The sequence below is a fragment of the Phodopus roborovskii genome, unplaced genomic scaffold, assembly GCF_943737965.1.
Source record: "Phodopus roborovskii unplaced genomic scaffold, PHOROB, whole genome shotgun sequence".
Lineage (NCBI taxonomy): Eukaryota > Metazoa > Chordata > Mammalia > Rodentia > Cricetidae > Phodopus > Phodopus roborovskii.
Window position 1 is genome coordinate 9,464,912 of NW_026125489.1, and position 19,706 is coordinate 9,484,617.

At 42.5% G+C, this 19,706-nt stretch overlaps 1 protein-coding gene across 1 annotated transcript; it reads left to right on the forward strand.

Annotated features, from left to right (window-relative positions):
• Positions 1 to 11,078: 11,078 nt before the first annotated feature.
• On the forward strand, positions 11,079 to 16,737 carry Lyz (lysozyme). The gene is made up of 4 exons (XM_051176209.1): positions 11,079 to 11,253; positions 12,941 to 13,105; positions 15,404 to 15,482; positions 15,947 to 16,737. Exons 1-4 carry the CDS (start codon positions 11,118 to 11,120, stop codon positions 16,011 to 16,013), a joined length of 447 nt encoding a protein of 148 aa, XP_051032166.1. The 5' UTR covers positions 11,079 to 11,117; the 3' UTR covers positions 16,014 to 16,737.
• The last annotated feature ends 2,969 nt before the right edge of the window (positions 16,738 to 19,706 follow it).

Below are 19,706 nucleotides of genomic sequence, written 5' to 3' on the forward strand. Positions count from 1 at the left end.
CCAGGCTAGTGGAAGCCAGTGGTCTGCCGAGTTAATAGATTGTAAAGGTATTGAATCTATAGTCAAAGGATGTCAGTTCCAACACAGTGAGCAAGGAATGGCTGCCTGGGGCTGGCAGTAGTCCACGAGAAAGTAATTATCCTCTGGACCTGTAACATCCCAGCCTCTCCACAGTCAGTCTCTACAGAACAGCCTCTTCTCGGGAAATTTAGTTCACACTATTTTCCAGAACAATGTGAGACACTGATAGCAACCCTCATCTGTAGATTAGCTAGCCTTATCAAAATGCCCAGGTCTTGCCTCTGCTTTGCCGAGGGTCTTTTCTCTCTGGGTCTGGGCACTTGTGTCTCCTCACCCCAAGAAAGAACCCTTCCTTGACCACCCCATTTTGCCTGCTCCTGTTTGCTGTGTTTGAAAATTTTCCTGCTGTTAACTGTCACACATGAGAATTTTCCAGCCTTTTAATTCTTTAACTGGCAGAGAAAATGACCTCCAGCATGAACTCTAGATGGTAACATCTTTTGGGATCTCATCTCGGGATTTCCTCTGAGGACCACCGACTCATAAGGTGAGTGTAAACCAGGCCAAACCCTGAAAGGAGAGGAAGGTGTAACTATTGAGCTAGTGGTACTTCACCCTGGCCCTGGAATACGATGGTAATTTATTGATTTCTCTGTTTGTTTAGAGACAGGGTCTCATTGTGTGGCTGTGGCTGTTCTGGGACTCACTCTGTAGACCAGGCTGGCCCCAAACTCACAGAGATCCACCTGCGTCTGCCTCCTGAGTGCTGAATTAAACACACAGTATGCACTGTGGCAGTTTTAGTGGGATGGTTATTTTATTTTCTTCTCTCTATGAAGAAGGTCCACTTAGACACCTCTCCTTCTAACCCTAATGTCTGTGTACCATAGGAAGCAAGTTAAACTGTCTGGTGACTAGAGGCCAGTGAGCAGAAATTAAAATGCATTATTAACCTAGGGTTTGGCTGCACAGTGGTGCTACCTCACAGCAGATGCTAGAAGCAGGCATATTGTTTAGGATGAACTGGAGAGTCACTCTGGCGAGACACAAACCTTGGGAATTTTCAAGTGCCCATACCTCCTGTCCTTCCCTGTTCCTTCTCCAACTCTGAGAGGGAGATAAGTCCAAATTAGATGGTGGTTAAATTTCTTCTCTCTCTCATTCTAGAAGCCATCTGAGAGAAACCTCACACTGACTCTTGCTGCTCTAGCTCTATCAGTTGCTTATGGATTCTGCTTTGCTTGGTCTGAGACCATGGAGTTCCTTCCTTTGTTTCTTTGCTTTTTTAGGTCATCCTTCCCAGGCCACAGGTGTTATGCCCTTTATCCACAGTGATCTATGAAAGTGTCTTTTTAGGGGAAGGGATGCAGTGGTCCACAGTTTAACCTTCAAGATGTGCGACCCCACAGACTTGTGCCCTGATATCACTTTACCTTGCAAATGAGCTCACCGTGATCAGAAAGCAACCGTGTGGTTCGCTACCATCCTGGCTGGAGATCTCAGGAAGATGGAGGCAGCATTGTGACTTGGCCGCCATCTTTACTGGCTAATGATACTATAAAGAGAGAAAATACCAGGTGAATTCACCACAATCTTGGTTAATGTAGCCACATGCTATAAAACAAAATGGCACCACTCATAAAACTTCTAGGTCCCTAAAACCAAAACCAAACAAACAAAAACAAGCAAACAAATAACAGCCAGGTAGTGGCTCACGACTATAATCCCAGTACTTGGGAGGCAGAGACAGGCGGATCTCTGGGAGTTTGAGGCCAGCCTGGTCTACAGAGCGAGTTCCAGGACTGTTGCACAGAGAAACCCTGTCTTGAAAATCCAAAAGAACAGAACCTTTCAGGTCCCACTGAGCCTCTTAGGGATTGCTGTAACCCTTTCTATATTAGATTATGGAGGCAACACAAGATATCCAAGGTGTTCTGTTTTTTAATTTTCTTATTTATAATCGTTTTCATTTTACATACTAACTCTAGTTCCCTCCCTCCCCTTCCCGCCTCATCTTTATTTTTTATTTTTAGTTGTGTTTTGATTTTGGCACATTTTTTTATATGGTATATTTCCTGGTTTCTAGAGGGGTCAGACCTGAAGGTTTTCCTAGTCATGTGCCCCCAACGCTGGCCTACTAACAAAGGGAGCTAACACTGAGATCTGTGGCGGCCCAGGGGTGACTCTTGGTAAAGCATAGATCCCAAAGGGCACATGATAAAATGCTATTGTAGCCAAGGCAGGCTAGAGAGGGAGATTCTGCTGGGTCTTAGTGCCCGTTCTTTCCACCTGTACCTCTACCTGAGAGAGAAAATTATCCCTGCCCCCATACTGCTTTGTTCCACACGTGTCTGCTTTTGCTCCAGTCGCTTGGAACTCTGGGTACCCTTGCTTTTGCCTTTCAGTTTCAGTAACAGAGGGGTGTTGTGGAATTAGTTGAAGCAGTGTTACGGTTGTTTATGCTGTGGAATATTTGTTTAATGATTCAAAGGTGCACTGCATTCTTTTATGTTGTGTTTGTTTGGCGCTGTAGAGTTGTGTTACTCTGCCTTCCCGAATCTCGTCTAATAAAGAGCTGAATGGCCAATAGCAAGGCAGGAGAGAGAACTGGGTGGGGCTGGCAGGCAGAGAGGATAAATAGAGAGAAGAGCAAGGAGGGGGAAGAGGAGGAGAGGAGGACTCGAGGGGTCAACCACCCAGCTACACAGCCAGCCACCGAGTAAGAAGTAAAGAATGGTTTATAGAATAGAGACAGGAAAAAGCCACCCAGCTACACAGCCAGCCACCGAGTAAGAAGTAAAGAATGGTTTATAGAATAGAGACAGGTAAAAGCCACTCAGCTACACAGCCAGCCACCGAGTAAGAAGTAAACAATGGTTTATAGAATAGAGACAGGAAAAAGCCCAGAGGTAGGATCATTTTTAAAAGCTGTCTAGCAACAGGTAGACTGGGCATTTGTAAGTAATAATAAGTCTCCATGTGTTCATTTGGGAGCTGGGGGGGGGAGGGCTCCACAAAGAGCAAAACATAAAAACAAACAAACAAAAAACCAAAATCAAAGACAAAAACAAAACAAAAGCCAATTGCAGAGGGAGGTTTAGATGTTGTTTTCTGTGTTTACTATTCTCTAGACTACAGGGATTTAAACCCAGTCCACGGGTGGTGAGTGGTAGAGAGAGCCCTCTTTAAAGAAAAAAAGAAATGGTCAGGAGTGCTTATCATGCTTCCCGTCCTAACCACACTCAGTGGTTAGGTTAGACTAGAAATGCTAGAAGCCTCACTATCTCCCTCACATAACCTACTTCAAGGGCCCACATTCCAGATCTTTGCCATCTGTTAAGTTTTGTCATGGCTGCTGTGGGCACCCTGACTCGCTCTGTATCACCATCTTTGCCAACTTGGAAGCAGTTAGGGCTGCCCCCAACCTTTAACAGTTAGGGTGACCTCTGAGAGTGGACACAGAGAGAAAGAGGCCACGACTTGGTAAGAAAGATGGTGAACTTCCAAGATGTCTGGCTTCCTCACTCTCCTAGCCCAAGACCAAAGCCAGCAGCTTAAAAAAAAGATCTTATGGACTTTTGTCAAACTAACTAACCCTGAATCAGGGGAGAAAACCCCTTCAAAGACTTAAAACAAACAAACAAACAAATACAACAGCCCTCAAGGAGCTGCTGGGTATCTGCTTCCCAAGTCCTCACTTTGTTTTGCAGAAGGTCTTTTCTCGCTGGGTGCCTGCTTATGTGTTTCCTCACCCCTAACAAAAACCATTTTGACTCTCTCTCTCTCTCTCTCTCTCTCTCTCTCTCTCTCTCTCTCTCTCTCTCTCTCTCTTTCTGTGTGTGTGTGTGTGTGTGTGTGAATAAATGGTGCTATGTTTGTAAGTTCAGCTTGACTAAGAAGTAGACTGGCTCATGCCAGCAACTAGACACCTCCAAGAGTTGGAGGAGAGAGAGAAGAGTAGGACAGAGTACAGTGGGCATCTGCATAGCTTTGGAGTGAGGGTGGACTGCAACCGCAGATTGCTTGCCTGCACATATTGGAACTGAAAACCAAAGCAACCTTAAATTACCATGATTACCATTGGGAGGAGGGGACTCCTGTTATATGAACAGTGTGTGTGTGTGTGTGTGTGTGTGTGTGTGTGTGTGTGTGTGTGTGATGGTCCAGAATGCACAAAACTGTGGAGTTGATTCCCAGGACCAAGAAAGGGGAAAGGAAAGAAGGAAAAGCATTTAATGTCACTTGCTAAGTTTGTGGCTGTCCCTCAACCTTCCCAGCAGTTTGTACTGTTATTACAGCTCAGGTAGAAGTCGAAATGAGGGAATTTAGTGAGTACTCTCTGTTGCATGGACATGAAGGGAAAGAGGTTTTGAAACCTCAGATCCAAAGATCACACTTAATACAGAAACTAAATCTTGAAAACAGGAAGCAGAAACAGGAACATTTCAGATATTTGCAAAGAAGTCTTGGCTTCATGCTTGAAAATTTCCTTAGAGATTGCACTAAAATTTCCCAATTATATTTCATAATGTGGACTACCCAGGCATTGTGTAAACCCAGAAGGGGATTTTATAACTAAAATAGGAAGGAAACATCTGTTTATAATGTACAAAGAGGAAGACTTTTAGCCAAAGTTCTATTTGCTTTGGTCCCGAAAGATTAAGAGCACAGAAACAATGGATAACTGAGAAAGTGTTCCTAAAGAAAGGCCTACATAACTAATCAGTTTGTCAGCAGCTGGGACGTCTATTCATGCTCTGCCCATTCTTGGTAGCATTCTCTGGCATTAGATAATTATCTTAAAAGAAAACTCACATCTTAGATTACAATTTTTAAGGTTTATTTTTATTTTGTGTGTGGGTGCTTTGCCTGCACATATGTCTGTACACCATGTTCATGCCTGCACATATACATGCCTGTACATATGTCTGTATACCATGTGCATGTCTGTACATATGTCTGTATACCATGTGCATGCCTGTACATATGTCTGTATACCATGTGCATGCCTGTACATATGTCTGTATACCATGTGCATGTCTGTACATATGTCTGTATACCATGTGCATGTCTGTACATATGTCTGTATACCATGTGCATATCTGTACATATGTCTGTATACCATGTGCATATCTGTACATATGTCTGTATACCATGTGCATGCCTGTACATATGTCTGTATACCATGTGCATATCTGTACATATGTCTGTATACCATGTGCATGTCTGTACATATGTCTGTATACCATGTGCATGTCTGTACATATGTCTGTATACCATGTGCATATCTGTACATATGTCTGTATACCATGTACATGCCTGCACATATACATGCCTGTACATATGTCTGTATACCATGTACATGCCTGCACATATACATGCCTGTACATATGTCTGTATACCATGTGCATGTCTGTACATATGTCTGTACACCATGTACATGCCTGCATATATGTCTGTAAACCATGTGCATGTCTGTACATATGTCTGTACACCATGTGCATGCCTGCTACCCTTGGAGGTCAAAAGAGTGTGTCTGATTCCCTGGTACTGGAATTACAGATAGTTGTGAGCCACCATGTGGATGGTGGGAATTAAACCCTGGATCTGTGCAGGAAAAGTGATTGCTTCTAACCACAGAGACAACTCTTCTGCCTGAAAAGTCATGACTTCAGATATGTGTGTATAATTAATATAATATATATGTATTTTATATTTATATAAACATGTGTATATATTATGTAGAATGGTGTCAGAGACAGAAATCAGTAAAGAGATAGACAGATAGATACCTTACAGAGTGCAGGGTGAGAATTGGGATGGATAGATAAACAACTTATGATGTGTCAAGGGTTAGGATTGAGTCCCAAAGACTTTCAATTCTATTTTACAAGGTACTGTGGTGGATATAAAAAAGGAATGAAATTACCTGACTCTAAACCCAAGCCACTCACTGCATTTCTCTGGACAGATACTTTATCTGTCAGTATATCTATTATTCATCTGTAGAGTGGATAGTCTTGTATATGACTTTTGTGAGAATTTTAAAACTTAAGTGATTGCCCCTTTGAGCACTTGCTAAGCAAAAGTGAACATTATTTCTTTTTCATTTATAACTGCACGGTCTAGACAGTGACCAACTCTTTACCTGCTGCTTATTCTTACTCTACCCAGAACCCAGTATGCTCTGGCACCCAGCAGCTCTCATAGAGTCCAGCCTAACATGGCTTTTAGGAAAGATTTTTGAGCTTGTTACTCTCCAGTCTAATATGCATAAATAGTGTCTGCTTGTTTCTTGGGTTGAGTTGGGGGTTAAGCACTTGTCTGGCCCCGCCCTTCAATCTCATCTTCCTTGCTGTTCAGGAGCTACCCTGCACTACTTACAATGTCTTCCTCAGCCTTCTCTGGCTATGGTCTTCTTTTTTCTTTGAGGGTTTATTTTTGTTCTATGTGTATGAATATATGTGCAGCACGTGTGTGCCTGGCATACACAGAGACCAGAACAGGACATCGAATACCCTGGGACAGGAGTTACAGATGTTGTGAGCCTCTGTGTGGGTGGTCAGAATCAAACCCCAGCCCTCTGAAGGCGCAAACGTATCGTAACCTCTGAGCCATCTCTTTGTCCTTCCTCTGGTCTTCTCTATCATGCCCCTCAGTCCCACTGTGCCTAAATTTGCACCTAGGTCTCAGATAGAACCTCCCCCACTGGGCTGTCTGTCTGTCCACTCCCAAACAGACACTGTGCCTAACTTGTTGTACAGTTCACACTTGGAAGCTGTTTTCAGTCACCATGGTGACTCCTATGAAGGCAAAAACTTCCTGGCTCCCAAGGAACAAGTAAATGGCCCGCGTAGGCAATTGGAGTTGATAGTTAAACACCTTGGAACCAACATTGTCCAATCCACTGAGGGTCTTAGATTACATACATGCAAAGACACCCAATATACAAAGCTGTTCAAAGCTGGTTAAGGGCTTAAAACCGAGGATGCCTTTCACAAAACTGGTTTCACATTTCAAACATATCTACAGAAGTGTCTTAGCATTCAGTATCTTTTGTACAGAAATGCTTTCACTTTTAGAACTGGCTTTGTGACTCCTCCAGATGTGTGAGCATCTCCCCGCCTCTGCCTTTTCCACACATCATCCTTTCACAACATTGACCGCCCATCCTCGGCTCCTTTAGGAACCCACATGATTTGTACTTTCTTAAGACTAGTAAGGAAGAAAGCAGAAAATGAACTAAAAACCCTCAAATACTGCTGAAGAGAATAGGAAAAGCACTGCATTCCGACGGCATGCAGGTGAGCTCCAGACCGCTAGCTGATTTCCACTGCGGAGCATAGGAAATGAGAAAATGGGCAGAGCGTGAGTGTGCAGCAACCGCTGCCTCAGATAATTCTCCTGAGCCCTGGGGGTCGGTACCCTGCAGGCTCTTACTAGGCTATGGCTCTTTTTCAGGCTAACTAATCATACAACATCTCCCAAGTCTTGCTCGAAACTGTATTAGCAGTGCAGCATAACCAAGTCCTCCCCCACCCCTTTAGAATATGTTGAATGATGTACTTTCTTCTCACAATAAAACTGACTCAAAAGGCAACGCCAACCAGATGGCAGCCAGCATCAAATGCCAGGGATGTCTGGAATCTGCATCAGAGGACCTGCACCTACATCTAATTTTCAGTGAGAGCAGTTTCAGTTGCAATTATTGATGCCTAGAAAACTGGAAAGTTATCGTTAATCTTCAATAAAAATACACGTATCTGGATTCAGTGCACCCAAATTATGTGCTATTTCTATCAATCCACACAACTCATGATGCCATTAAATACCATGTGTAGGCTGGGGTCAGGTCTTGCTGAGGCAGGAAGTAAATCTGACCCAGACAGAGTAAGGATGTTTTGTCAAAAGATATCGTCCAACTCCACGGTGGACAAAGGACCTTTTAGTATCTTTTTTTTCCCCCCTCAGGTGAGCGGAAAGGCTGTCCATCTCCACCCTCTCTGTGTCTTAGCATCCTCGCTGCCACAACAAAGGTGAGGGTAGGTCCTCTGTACCCCGAGCCAAAACTGCATGGGGTATGTAGCATACCTGAATAATGAATGGAGTGCAGCTGCCTATCCATGGTCTCCTGAGGTCCTCAGCAGTTACGGGATGTAGCCCTGCAACATTGTGTTCACTCTTTGACAAATGGTAGCAAAGGCTACTTACAGCATCACAGGTGATCTCCATGACTACATCAAGGATTTCTTCCTTTCTTCCTTCCCTTCCTTTCTTCCTTCCTTTTTTCCTTCCTTCCTTCCTTCCTTCCTTCCTTCCTTCTTCTTTCCTTCCTTTCTTTCTACATCAAGGAATTTCAAAGGCTGTTTGCTTTCACGTCCTTATATAGTGGCTCAAATACATTTTAATTATTTAACACTAGTAGAAAATAGGATTGAGGGAATAGTGTCACAAGAAGCTCAAACGCCTAGGAGTGCCTGTAGGGAACGTTAGTCATGGAACCAAAGAGCCATTAGCAGAAAAAGTTTCTTCATGGGATTCCATGGTACTCTCTCCCTCCCAGTTTCAAATCTCAGTCTAAATAGAAGCTGATGTATAATTTGCATTTTGTTTTGGGATCATTTCTTTATTCCAGCATGTTTGCTTGTTTCGTACATGCGATGTTTCCTCTGGTCTCCAAAGCATTCACTTTACACCCTCTTTCTGCTGTACCATTTCCTTGTCCAGTGTTTCCCAACCTTCCTAATGTTGCAACCCTTTGAAACAGTTCCTCATGCCGCCCCAACCATAGAACCATTCCATTGCTACATCACAATTGTAATTTTGCTACTGTTATGAATAGTAATGTAATATCTGATATGTAGGCTATCTAACATGCAACCCCCCCCCCAAGGGGTCTCAGCCCATAGGTTTGGAACCGCTGTTTAGTCCTTCTTTTCTGTTGTGTTTTTATGGGCATCTGGTGAGCTTTGGTTGGTTGTAAGCAATCTTAAGCTTCAAGGAGCTGAATGGATAGTCTGTAACCAGGGTGTGCCCACCAGAGGGACAGAGCAGAGCCTGCTGTTTCATTGTGGGCCTGGATGTTAGCAACAGCAAGTCTACAAGAGCTAGTTCCAAGACAGCTCAGGCTACACAGAGAAACCCTGTCTCGCAAAACAAAACCAAACAAAAAAGCAGTTGGCTCCACCTGACATATGCATTAAAGATCTAGTCCATTAAAAATTAATGGAATTTGCAAGGGAACAGAGTCAGAACTGTGTGTCCACCTCTCCACCCCCAGGGCATGCCTTAGAAACATCAAAAATTGTGGCAATGAGAACCACCATGAATTTCTTGTCCCAGGCCTGAGACTCCCTTTTACCACACACACACACACACACACACACACACACACATGCACGCACGCACGCACACACACACACACACACGCACTCGGGATACTGGATTAATTTTCTTCTACTTTTGTGAATCAAGAATAAGAAGGAACATGTGCTGGGGTGTTATGGGGAGAGGCAAGAGGGTGCCTACAGACTCTCCAAGCAGGACAACACAACGTAGCCTGCTCTAAAACAAACAAGAAAACAAACAAAAATCTAATAAATTATAAAGGAAAATAATAGTTCATTGCAATATGGCAAAAATCAGGGAAATGTCACCACCTTTCTTAAGAAGGCAAAATTCATATAACTTACTGAGTAAAATATATAGTATATAGCAAATTTCTCTGGGAATAAAGATTGCCCAGAAATTATACCAATTTGCTATTTTATTTTTAAATTCCTTGCTCATCTTGATGGAGTAATAAAATAAAATTAAGGCTTGTCAATGTCCACATCTCCTGCCACAGGACAAATAACTTAGATCTACACTACCACTTTGGCTCAGGGTGACCAACAAGTACCGAGGAGATCTTTAATGTCCAACACAGTAACTGCCACTGATGGAAATGAGGGTGACTTTGTGTGGGACATGGAATCTGTCCCCAATACAGTAACGACAGGGCCCTAATGCTTTTGCTTTCTGATGGTGCCATAGCTAAGGGAGCCCAAAGGGGCTGGAGGGCAGCTCAGTACTTGAGAGGACTTGCTCTTCCAGAGAACAGGTTCAATTCCAAGCGCCCACATGGTATCTCACAACTGTCTGTAACTCCGTTCCAGGAATCTGGCACCCTTTTCTCACCTCCATGAGTTCAGACCCACATGGGGTACACACATATGCATGCAAGCAAAAAATGAATATACATGTAAAGTAAAAATAATAATTGAACATTGGAAAAAATTCCTTTCTTAGTCCTCTCGGTATCGGTAAATGAAAACTTTATTTGAAAAATACCCACAGCCTCCTGAGATGATCACTTTTAAAGGGTATAAATCATTAGCTTTATGTGTTTGGTTAGGTTGAGTTTTGAAGTCCTATTGCTTTATGGTGACCCTTTATGTTTTAACATGGAGAGGGGAGGAAATGCATGGTGTAAGCGAGCTAGGAATGATGTCCACGGGAACCTCACCTATAATAGTAACACAAAATGAACAACAGCAATGAAAACATTCTAGAGTAGAAACTGGACAAGCAATGTGATGGCACGTGACACATCCTTCCAGAGAGCAGGTACATGGGGCAGGCCCATTTGGGGGAAACATACACATAAAATGATTCAAGTGATAATCAATGCAAAATGGTGAGTGCACACAGAATAACTTGGTATGAAGGAATGTTGGTAAAAGGTAGTTGCTGGTTTTAACTGTAAATATTGGTTGTATCACTTTTCCTTTTAGTTGTTTAACATTGTAATAAAATGGAAGAAACATCCTCTTTTGGAAACAGAGCTACCTCCCCATTCTTAATGAGCCTTGAATAGAAACACTTTAAAATAAGTATTATGTACTTATTCCTGGACCCCCAGGACATCTCTAATCAGAGCTGTGAGTAAAGGAGGTCAAATGCAGAAATCAGTAGAATTGTAGGAACTTCCTCTTTGCATACAGCTCAAAAGTTGGAGGTCATGGCTTGGAAAGAAAGGAGGAACTTGGAGGATGCTTAAATACCAGGCAAGCTTTCTCTGACCAGCCTGCAGCAGATCCAGCTCCCAGGTCAACATGAAGGCTCTCCTCACCCTGGGGTTCCTCTTGCTTTCTGTCACTGTCCAGGCCAAGGTCTATGAGCGCTGTGAGTTTGCCAGAACTCTGAAAAGAAGTGGAATGGATGGCTACAGGGGAATCAGCCTGGCAAACTGTAAGTCCTCGTCTTGACCTCTCCAGATAAGCAGCCCCTGCAGAACAGGTACAAGGAGGAATGAGTGAGCAGAGAGGGAGCTGGAGTCAATAAGCGTCTAGGATTCCTGTGTGCTTGACTTGGTTTGATCAAGAACATCAGCGTTTGTCTTCTTCCTCACAGATACTGGGTGCGGGCATGGGAGGGGCACCTGTGCCAGGCTGAGACAACAGGACTGAGGTGTTCTTGGAGTGTCAATGGGAGTTCCAGTTGCTACAGACACAACAGTCTACAGGGGTCTGAGAGAAGATGGGGGGGGGGAGGACACTCACTCATTCAGAACTTGAGTGCTGAGAGCCTGGAGTGACTTCTATCTGTCTTCATGTTATGGACCTTTTGAGAAAAAAAAAAAAATCAAATTTTCTGAATTTTCCTATGTAGGGTAGAGGGACCCTATTTTCCCCTGCTTTCTGCTCAATTGAGGTCTGCTGAATCTGGATATAAATGATTTGTTACGCTTCTTCACTCTGGGATGGTCATTCATTCTGCACTGTGGAAGATGAGGATGAGGAAAAGTTGTTCATGGCTGACTCCATCTACGTAATTGTAACTAATGTGCTTTCCAGATTCAATTAAGGAAGTTAGTACTCACAGAGTAACTGTCCAAGAACAAGTGAATACAGAGATGTATGTGTGCATGGATGGCTGGCTGGCTGGTTGGATGGATGGGTGATGGATGGATGATGGATGGAGGCTGGATGGATGGATGGATGGATGGATGGATGGATGGAAAGGTGAGTGGGTAGATGGATGGACAGATTTGTCTAATAGCCTTTCCTGTTTTAACGTTTTCCCTTTCAAGATTCTCATCAGCCATTTGTGATGGCACACACAACTGGAATCCAAGCAGTGGGTTGCTGAGCTAGGAGATCGCATGTAATGTGATTAAGTAAGACACTTAGTGACAGAGAGAAGAAAAAAAGAATTCTAAATTAACATGCAAATTCAGCTTGGTTATAAGAACATCTCTCTGAGGAAATCCTCATTTTTCCAATACGAACATCTTCTATCGCCATATCTATATGATATAACTTATAAAATCTACCTGAACACTCTTTGTGTTTTATTTTAGGCAGAGCTGTCCTGAGGATAGATAGGGCAGGGGACTACAATGGAAAAAGAGCTATTTTACTTTGGTGGGGGAGGACACATGGTTTCACTGTATAGCACTGGGTGGCCTGGAACTCGCTGTGTAAATCAGGCCGGTCTCAGATCCACACAGGCAGAATTACCAGGCAGAATCACCAGGCCCTGCCTATTGACTGCTGGGAATTAAAGTGAGCATGACTATGACTGGTTCATCTATTTGAGTATTTAAAAAAATAATCCTGTTTATTTTCTGTGCACATTGATTTGTTCTCAAAGCGATTCTCTTTGAGACACATGAAAATCACTTACTGACGGGGTAGAGCAGTTCCACCTGCTTGAAAGGCAGAGGTAGAAGGACAAGTTCAGACCAGAGACTGAACTGATCAACACAGCCAGACGCGGCCTGAACTAGTAGTAGCATATTTTATAATTCATTCATATGATTGTACTTATAAAGCAAATAACTTGGAAAATACAGACAACTCAAGGAGCTCATTCTAATACACAGTATGAGGCATTTACTGTTGTTGCTTATTATCAATGTTCTTTTTCTTTCTAGGGGTGTGTTTGGCTCAGCATGAGAGTAATTACAACACACAAGCTATAAATTACAACCGTAGAGACCAAAGCACCGACTATGGGATATTTCAGATCAATAGCCGATACTGGTGTAATGATGGCAAAACCCCAGGAGCAGTGAATGCCTGTGGGATACCCTGCAGTGGTAAGACATGGCAGGTTTGGAGGGATGGCAAACAACCCACCTGCTCTTATGTGCAAGAGCAGAGATTCTGTGCCTGCCAATCAAAGAGTTCTTTGTTCCACGTCCAAAATTCACTCAATGAACAAACAATATAAACAGAAACGGGGAAGACAGCTCATACAGAACATCCCCTAAGCCAAGGTTTGGCCCTCAGCACCCACATAAAAGCTGAGTTTGTTGGCATGTATTTGTAAGACCTGCACTGGGGAGTCTGACATAGGCAGATCCATGGGTCCAACTGGTCAACCAGCATAGCCTGGTCTGTAAGCCAGTTCCAATAGCAGACCCTGTCTCAGAATAAATGTGGACTACTTGTAGGGAACAGCTTCTGGGGGTGCTCTGACTTCTACATATGGGCTTTCCTCTGAGTTCTACACACACACACACACACACACACACACACACACACACACATAGGTTCACTGATGCATATACCACCACACACTGAGGCACACATGTTAAATTAATAGAAAATTTAAAAATAAAGAACTGGTATCATTAAATATTGATGGGAATTTTTTAACCCATGTATACAGACACATAATTAAAATTAACAAAAATAAACATGTATAACAAGTGGATATTTTATAACATAGGAAAGTTTCTAGAATACATACTAATTAATTATAAGTGGCCTTCTTGGTGTTTTGTCCTAAAGATTGCCATTCTAGCAGTTTACTTAATAGTAGTTATGGTCATTGTTCCCTGAATGAATTTTATTATAAAGACTGGTAACATACAAATGAAAATATTCCTACAGTGAAGACCATATGAGAGCGTACCATTAAATAGCTGACATTTTGTCCAACTGGTTTCTATGTGAAGGTATTTGTTTTTAAAGTCTTTCATTTGCTTGTCCAAACAATCTAATTATTAGCTAGACATTATTTTATCTAACAAAATAACAAAGGTATATGTATTTAAGATGACACTTATTATTAACAAGATAAAAATGAGGTTCATATTAGGATTGTGAGAGGGATGGTGAACCTTGAACTCATGCCATGATAGAAGTAATAGTGAATGAATAAAATAGGCCAATATTGTTCTATTTTTCTACTGAAGGAATTAAACGCAAGACTTGGTACATTTTAGTCAAGCACTCTAAACAGGGAACTATTAATTCTTACTTGGTTAATTTCAAGTAAAAGAGATTTGTGGAGCCTTCTTTGTAGCCTACTTGGCCTATCTTTAAGTCATTTTGTACACTCGCCTACAGTCATTGGGAGGCAGTAGAACTACAGGAAAGAGGAACACCGCTCCCTGTTGAGTGTTCAGAGAGTTGATGGGACTGGAAACCTTTGGACATTGCTCTTCTAGTCTGTAAATCTGTGCTGTAGGTCCATGTAAAATTATATCATGCACATGTGTGCTCACATGAAAACATGTACAGATTTCACAGTTTTACACAAATTAAATCATGCTTTCACAGCTTCCTGAAATGGTTAGTACTGAAAACTGCATCCATAGTAGCAGACACTGACCTGGATTCTCAACGAAACAGTGGATAAAATGCAGTAGCAAAATTCTGTATGATGGAAACACCACTCTTCCTTCTTCAGTCTTAAAGCTCCTGCTGCTCCTATTTTACTGGTTATTAATTGTCAGGAAGAGCTTTATCCACAGAGGCTTGTGCATTGTTCTCTTTCTTAAAGCATCCATTTACCTTTATGTGTGTGTTTTGCCTGCATCTAGGACTGGGAACCACATGTGTGCCTGGAAACTGTGGAAGCCAGAAGAGGGCTTCCATCTCCTATAACTGGAATTTCAGACAGTTGAGGGCGGCCACATGGGTGCTGGGAATCAAGCCCTCTGGAAGAGCATCCAGTGCTCTTAGCCACTGAGCCATCTTTCCAGCCCCTGTTTTTCTTTAGGATGAATTTGCACTGGTAGACCCAGGTGACAATTTTTGACTGTCTTATTTCCAGTGTGAGAACAAGAGGGTCTTCCCTCATGGTAGCTGATTGTCCCACCGCCTCCTGCGACCTCTCATTACTTGTGTGTGTTCTTTACTTTGTATCAGTGCCGGGATCCTAAGAACACTCTACACTCAAGTGTATCCTAACCCCCAGGGACTCTATAAATGAGAAATAAAATGACTTTCACCATGCCAACAGGATACAATAACCACAGAGGCATGGACACTTGGAAAATAATTTCTTGTGTTCACTGCTCAGTGTCACAGAGGAGAGCTGACTGGATCTGAAGTGAAAATGGGTTCTATAACAGTCCCTGTCATTCCTCACCCCTGTCTTTCAGCCTTGCTCCAGGATGACATCACTCAAGCCATACAATGTGCAAAGAGGGTTGTGAGGGACCCACAAGGCATTAGAGCATGGTATGCTGGAACTTGGGAGGGGAAACGCTGGTTGTGTTATATATGCAGGGGGTCTTTCTCAGGCCCAAGTGTCATTGTGAGCTCTGCAGGTTCAGCTGCAGGTTCCGTATTTTAGGGAATTCCTCCAGAGTGTGAGAATCCCCACACATGACTGCTTCCTGGTCAGGCCTCCAGACTATTTGTGGAACCTGTCAACTGTTCCATGCACTTGATGTCACATTGACATTGAGCATCCTGTGCTCTGCTCAGGGTTTGGAGAGGATCACACAGCCATGTAGACAAAGCTCCATTAGTCTGAGCAGTTTCTGGGCGATGCTCTAGCCTGTGTTCCACACTAGATCTTGGCCCAGAGCACAATCGCCATTAGTGTCACTGTTACACTGTTTCCCCCCAAAGGTTTGAGTGTGTGTGAGACAGAGGAGACGAGTTTAATCATTTCTTCTGTGTCTCACTTTCCTCCACAGGGTGGCATGGAAATCCCACTGTCAAAACCGAGATCTCACCCAGTATCTTCGGAACTGCGGAGTCTAATGCTGTTTGCTTCCCCTTCAGCTCATTCTGTGTCTGTATCGCTATAGGAGTAGTTACAGGAAAGCTCACACTTCCCTGGATTCCCCTTCAGACAAGCAGGCCTTAAACAGAAACAGAAGCACAATGGAACTGTTTCCTGAGAGGCTTCATGCTGACCAATGTCTTCATGCTGGGGACAGTGGTTAGCACTTAGGCCATTGCACACATCTCTATACATCAGTTCTTCACCTATGAAGTAAGTCACATTAAATTCCATCAGAATTAATCTGCATCTTCCCCGTGTTGGATAGACATACAACAAATGCTTACAGGACTCTGAGTAGATCTTGGGTAAAATGGCAGCTGTGTGAGCTCCCAGGCCTTGTGTGTGGGCTCAACACCCAGAAAGTTAGAACAAGCACTTTGTGGTGTGAGGTGGGTTTGTAAGGGGACAGAACTCTGAGTGGATAGGACTGAGACTCCTCAACTTAGAAACTTGTCATGACATGTGTGACCGTTCAAGCGTATGTTGTTAGAGTTGTCCTATTTGTATGGCTTAAAAAGTAAATTATCACCTCATGTCAAAGTGTGTCTTAACCCTTGATATAATGTCCCCACGCCTCTAGCTAATCATGAGGCACTCAGGACAGATTAGTGACTGTGCTGGCAATTAACTTTCTTAAAGTAGCTTCATGCATATAAACTGACTCTGAGACAGAGGAGCTTGCATCAGCAAAACTAAGCACATTGAGAAAAACTACAAAAAAAGACATTAAATGATTTTCATTGCAAATCTTCTCTGTGTTTATTCTCACGTGTTGTCCCAGGGAGAAAATGGTTATGTATTGGAAAAATCATGGTAACTTTAATAGTGCATAGGTTCTTTTGCCCTACATCAACATCTGCGTATAAGCTGTGTCTGCACTTTCATCTACACACAGCTAGCTGAATATTTCTGGTGTAATATCCAAAACCAAGCTGACCAATCCGCCCTGTCCTTAGAGGCTCTTGACAAAGTGATTCCCACATTCTTAAACTTACAGTCATGTAGCCATGAAAACTTTACCACAGTGACAGCCACATCACGTGTCTTTTCTATTTGCCCCTCTCACTCTCTGTATCTGTACTGGTTTAACGTGCATTAAAACATACTTTATTTTTAAATTCTTTATTTTCAGCTCCAAATCTACAGTGTTCTGCTTTTGGCTTTGTCTTTCCACTCTGCCTCCGCACATCTGTACAATGTGTGCTGGGCCCTACAAAGTCAGAAGAGTGCAGAGATACCCTGGAATTTGAGGAACAGGCCAGTACAACTTGTGTTGGATGCAGAATGAAAACTGGGTCCTCAGGAAGAGCAGACAGCTCTCAGGAAATACTTTCTTAGTAATTTTTCCTCAGCCTAGCAGAATGAAGCTGCACTCAAGTCATAGCCAATGCAGAGTGTTGTTTTAAGAAGGAAAACTTGTTACCCTGTTACTGTTCTACTTTTAAGTCGCTTGCTCACTGTATCAAATGAAACAAAAAGTATAATTGGCTTTTGTCACTGCCTCTAACTCCTACACCAGGAGAAATAACTTTTGAGATCAGAACCACCCCTGGCCTTTGAAGTATTCACTCTGGATCATTGATAGTGGTTTGGCTCTGGATGCTGAGTCAATATTTGCCTATTTAATCCTCAAGAGAACATAAGTTTATAACTGTTCAAATGTTTGTAATGAAAAATCTGTTTAGTCAACAGAATGCAGAAAGCTGTACAGATGATAACTGTGTGTTCTGAGCACTGGGTTAGGATGGGCACAGAAGAGACAGCTAGTGAACTTTATCCAGCTTCTGTCATTTCAAATCCCCCAATTCCATCTTAGTGTGCATTGTTAAATAATCAAAATTAATCTGAAAAAGTGGCATTGTTCTTGATTTTGAGTAGGCTGCAGAAACAATGACTTGTAGACACAACTTGAACTATCTCAGGCCAAATGGAGCAGAAATTGTATTGTTGGAAATAAGGTTGGCATGTTGTATGACTTGGTAGCTTCTTTCCTAGGCTGGTCCTGGGCATGCTGCTTTGGGGTTCTGGTGGTGTTTTGTCCAAGAATGTGCACAGCTCCCTGAGCTGATGATGTCTAAAGGTAATACTCATTTGGATATGTTCATCTGGGTCAATTTCATTTTTAAAATCCCATTGTTTCCTAGTGACCTTTTATGCTCTAATTGGCAAATGGTTTGGGAGAGAGGAGGGCAAGACCCTGTTTGAAAGGTTTCAGGAAAGTTGTTCACAAGAGCTTAATTTATACTTTAAAACAGCGTTTTTGGGTTGTCTTTGTTAGGGTTTCAGTTGCTCTGAAGAGACACCATGAATATGGCAACTCTCACAAAAGAAAAATATTGAATTGGGTTGATTTAAGTTTTCAGATGTTCAGTCCATTGTCATACTGGAGAGGAACATAGCGGCATGCAGGCAGGCATGGTGCTGGGTACATCTTGATAAACATGCAGCAGGAAGTAGACTGTCTCACTGGGAGTAGCTTGAGCATAGGTGACCTAAAATCCAACCCCACAGTGACACACTTCCTCCATCAAAGACACACCTTTTGGGAGCCACTTCCTTTCAAACTATCACCTGGGTCCAGGTCCAAATGGTGGTGGTATACCTGCATTTCACTGCTGTCTGTGGGGTCAGCATCCAGCACAACAAGGCTTAGAGAGGAATGCATGGAGTCTGTGTAAGCTGCACTTTCCTATCTGATGAGTTTTAGGGGGAAAACACACTCACACACTCTCCTGATGGTTTCTTCTTTGTTTTCTGTACTCTCATGTACTTTCTGGGTTTTCTCTGTTTTTTTCTTACTCGATTTTTTTTTTTTCTACCGCTTATATATACCAACAAAGTTTTTCAGGCAGTAAAGGAATTGCTATGTGGTTCCATTTTGCTTTTCAAGTGAATGATTATAATGATTACAGGTAAAAACATGTTTTTCATCTCCCTTACATGATTAAACATTTTATGTATTACAGTGAAAGACAAATTATCCCAAGAACTCACATACATTCGTAACCAAGAAACCTGTTCTAGGTTAACTGTGTGGGCCAGCAAGCTATTCTTATCAGGACTTTTACTGGCAGGCTACATTCTGCTGTTACAAAGGAAGGGCCAATTTATTACTTATCTTGAAAGATATCTAATAAGAAATCTTAATATAATCATAAACCTAAACTTTTATATATGAAAAATGATCAGACATTCGAGGACAGCTTGGTCTAAAGAGTGAGTTCCAGGACACATTCCAAAGCAACAGAGAAACTCTGTCTCAAGAAAACAAAAACAAAATAAACAACAACCACCCCCAAACCCCTCCCAAAGAATCAGTCAGCTCTACTTTAGGGTATATATACACACTCATCAATTGCTGCTCCTGGTTTTTTGTTTTATCAGGAGATTGAGGGCAGAAATATGTGTAATGATTTTTAACCAGACCTAGCAAAGGGAGCTAGCAACAATCAGGCCATTTTGTACTTTTTATCCTAGCCTAATGAGTCACATAGCTCAGCTTGGTGTCCCTGTGAACTTTAACTTTATTTATCCTAAAAATTTAGCAACACATCTGACCTAACTGCAGTTATTTTGAAGCTTTGTTTTAGCTAATGGTACCTGACCGGCTCTTTTCATCATTAAGAGAATCAGAGCCAGCCTCACTCCTGGACTCAGGTGCTTTCCTT

Excerpts from the sequence above, each read along its gene's own strand:
- Lyz (XM_051176209.1), top strand. The coding sequence starts at position 11,118 with ATGAAGGCTCTCCTCACCCTGGGGTTCCTCTTGCTTTCTGTCACTGTC. Across the intron at positions 11,254-12,940 it reads GGGAATCAGCCTGGCAAACT|GGGTGTGTTTGGCTCAGCAT; the intron begins GTAAGTCCTCGT and ends TTTTCTTTCTAG. Across the intron at positions 15,483-15,946 it reads CCACAAGGCATTAGAGCATG|GGTGGCATGGAAATCCCACT; the intron begins GTATGCTGGAAC and ends TTTCCTCCACAG.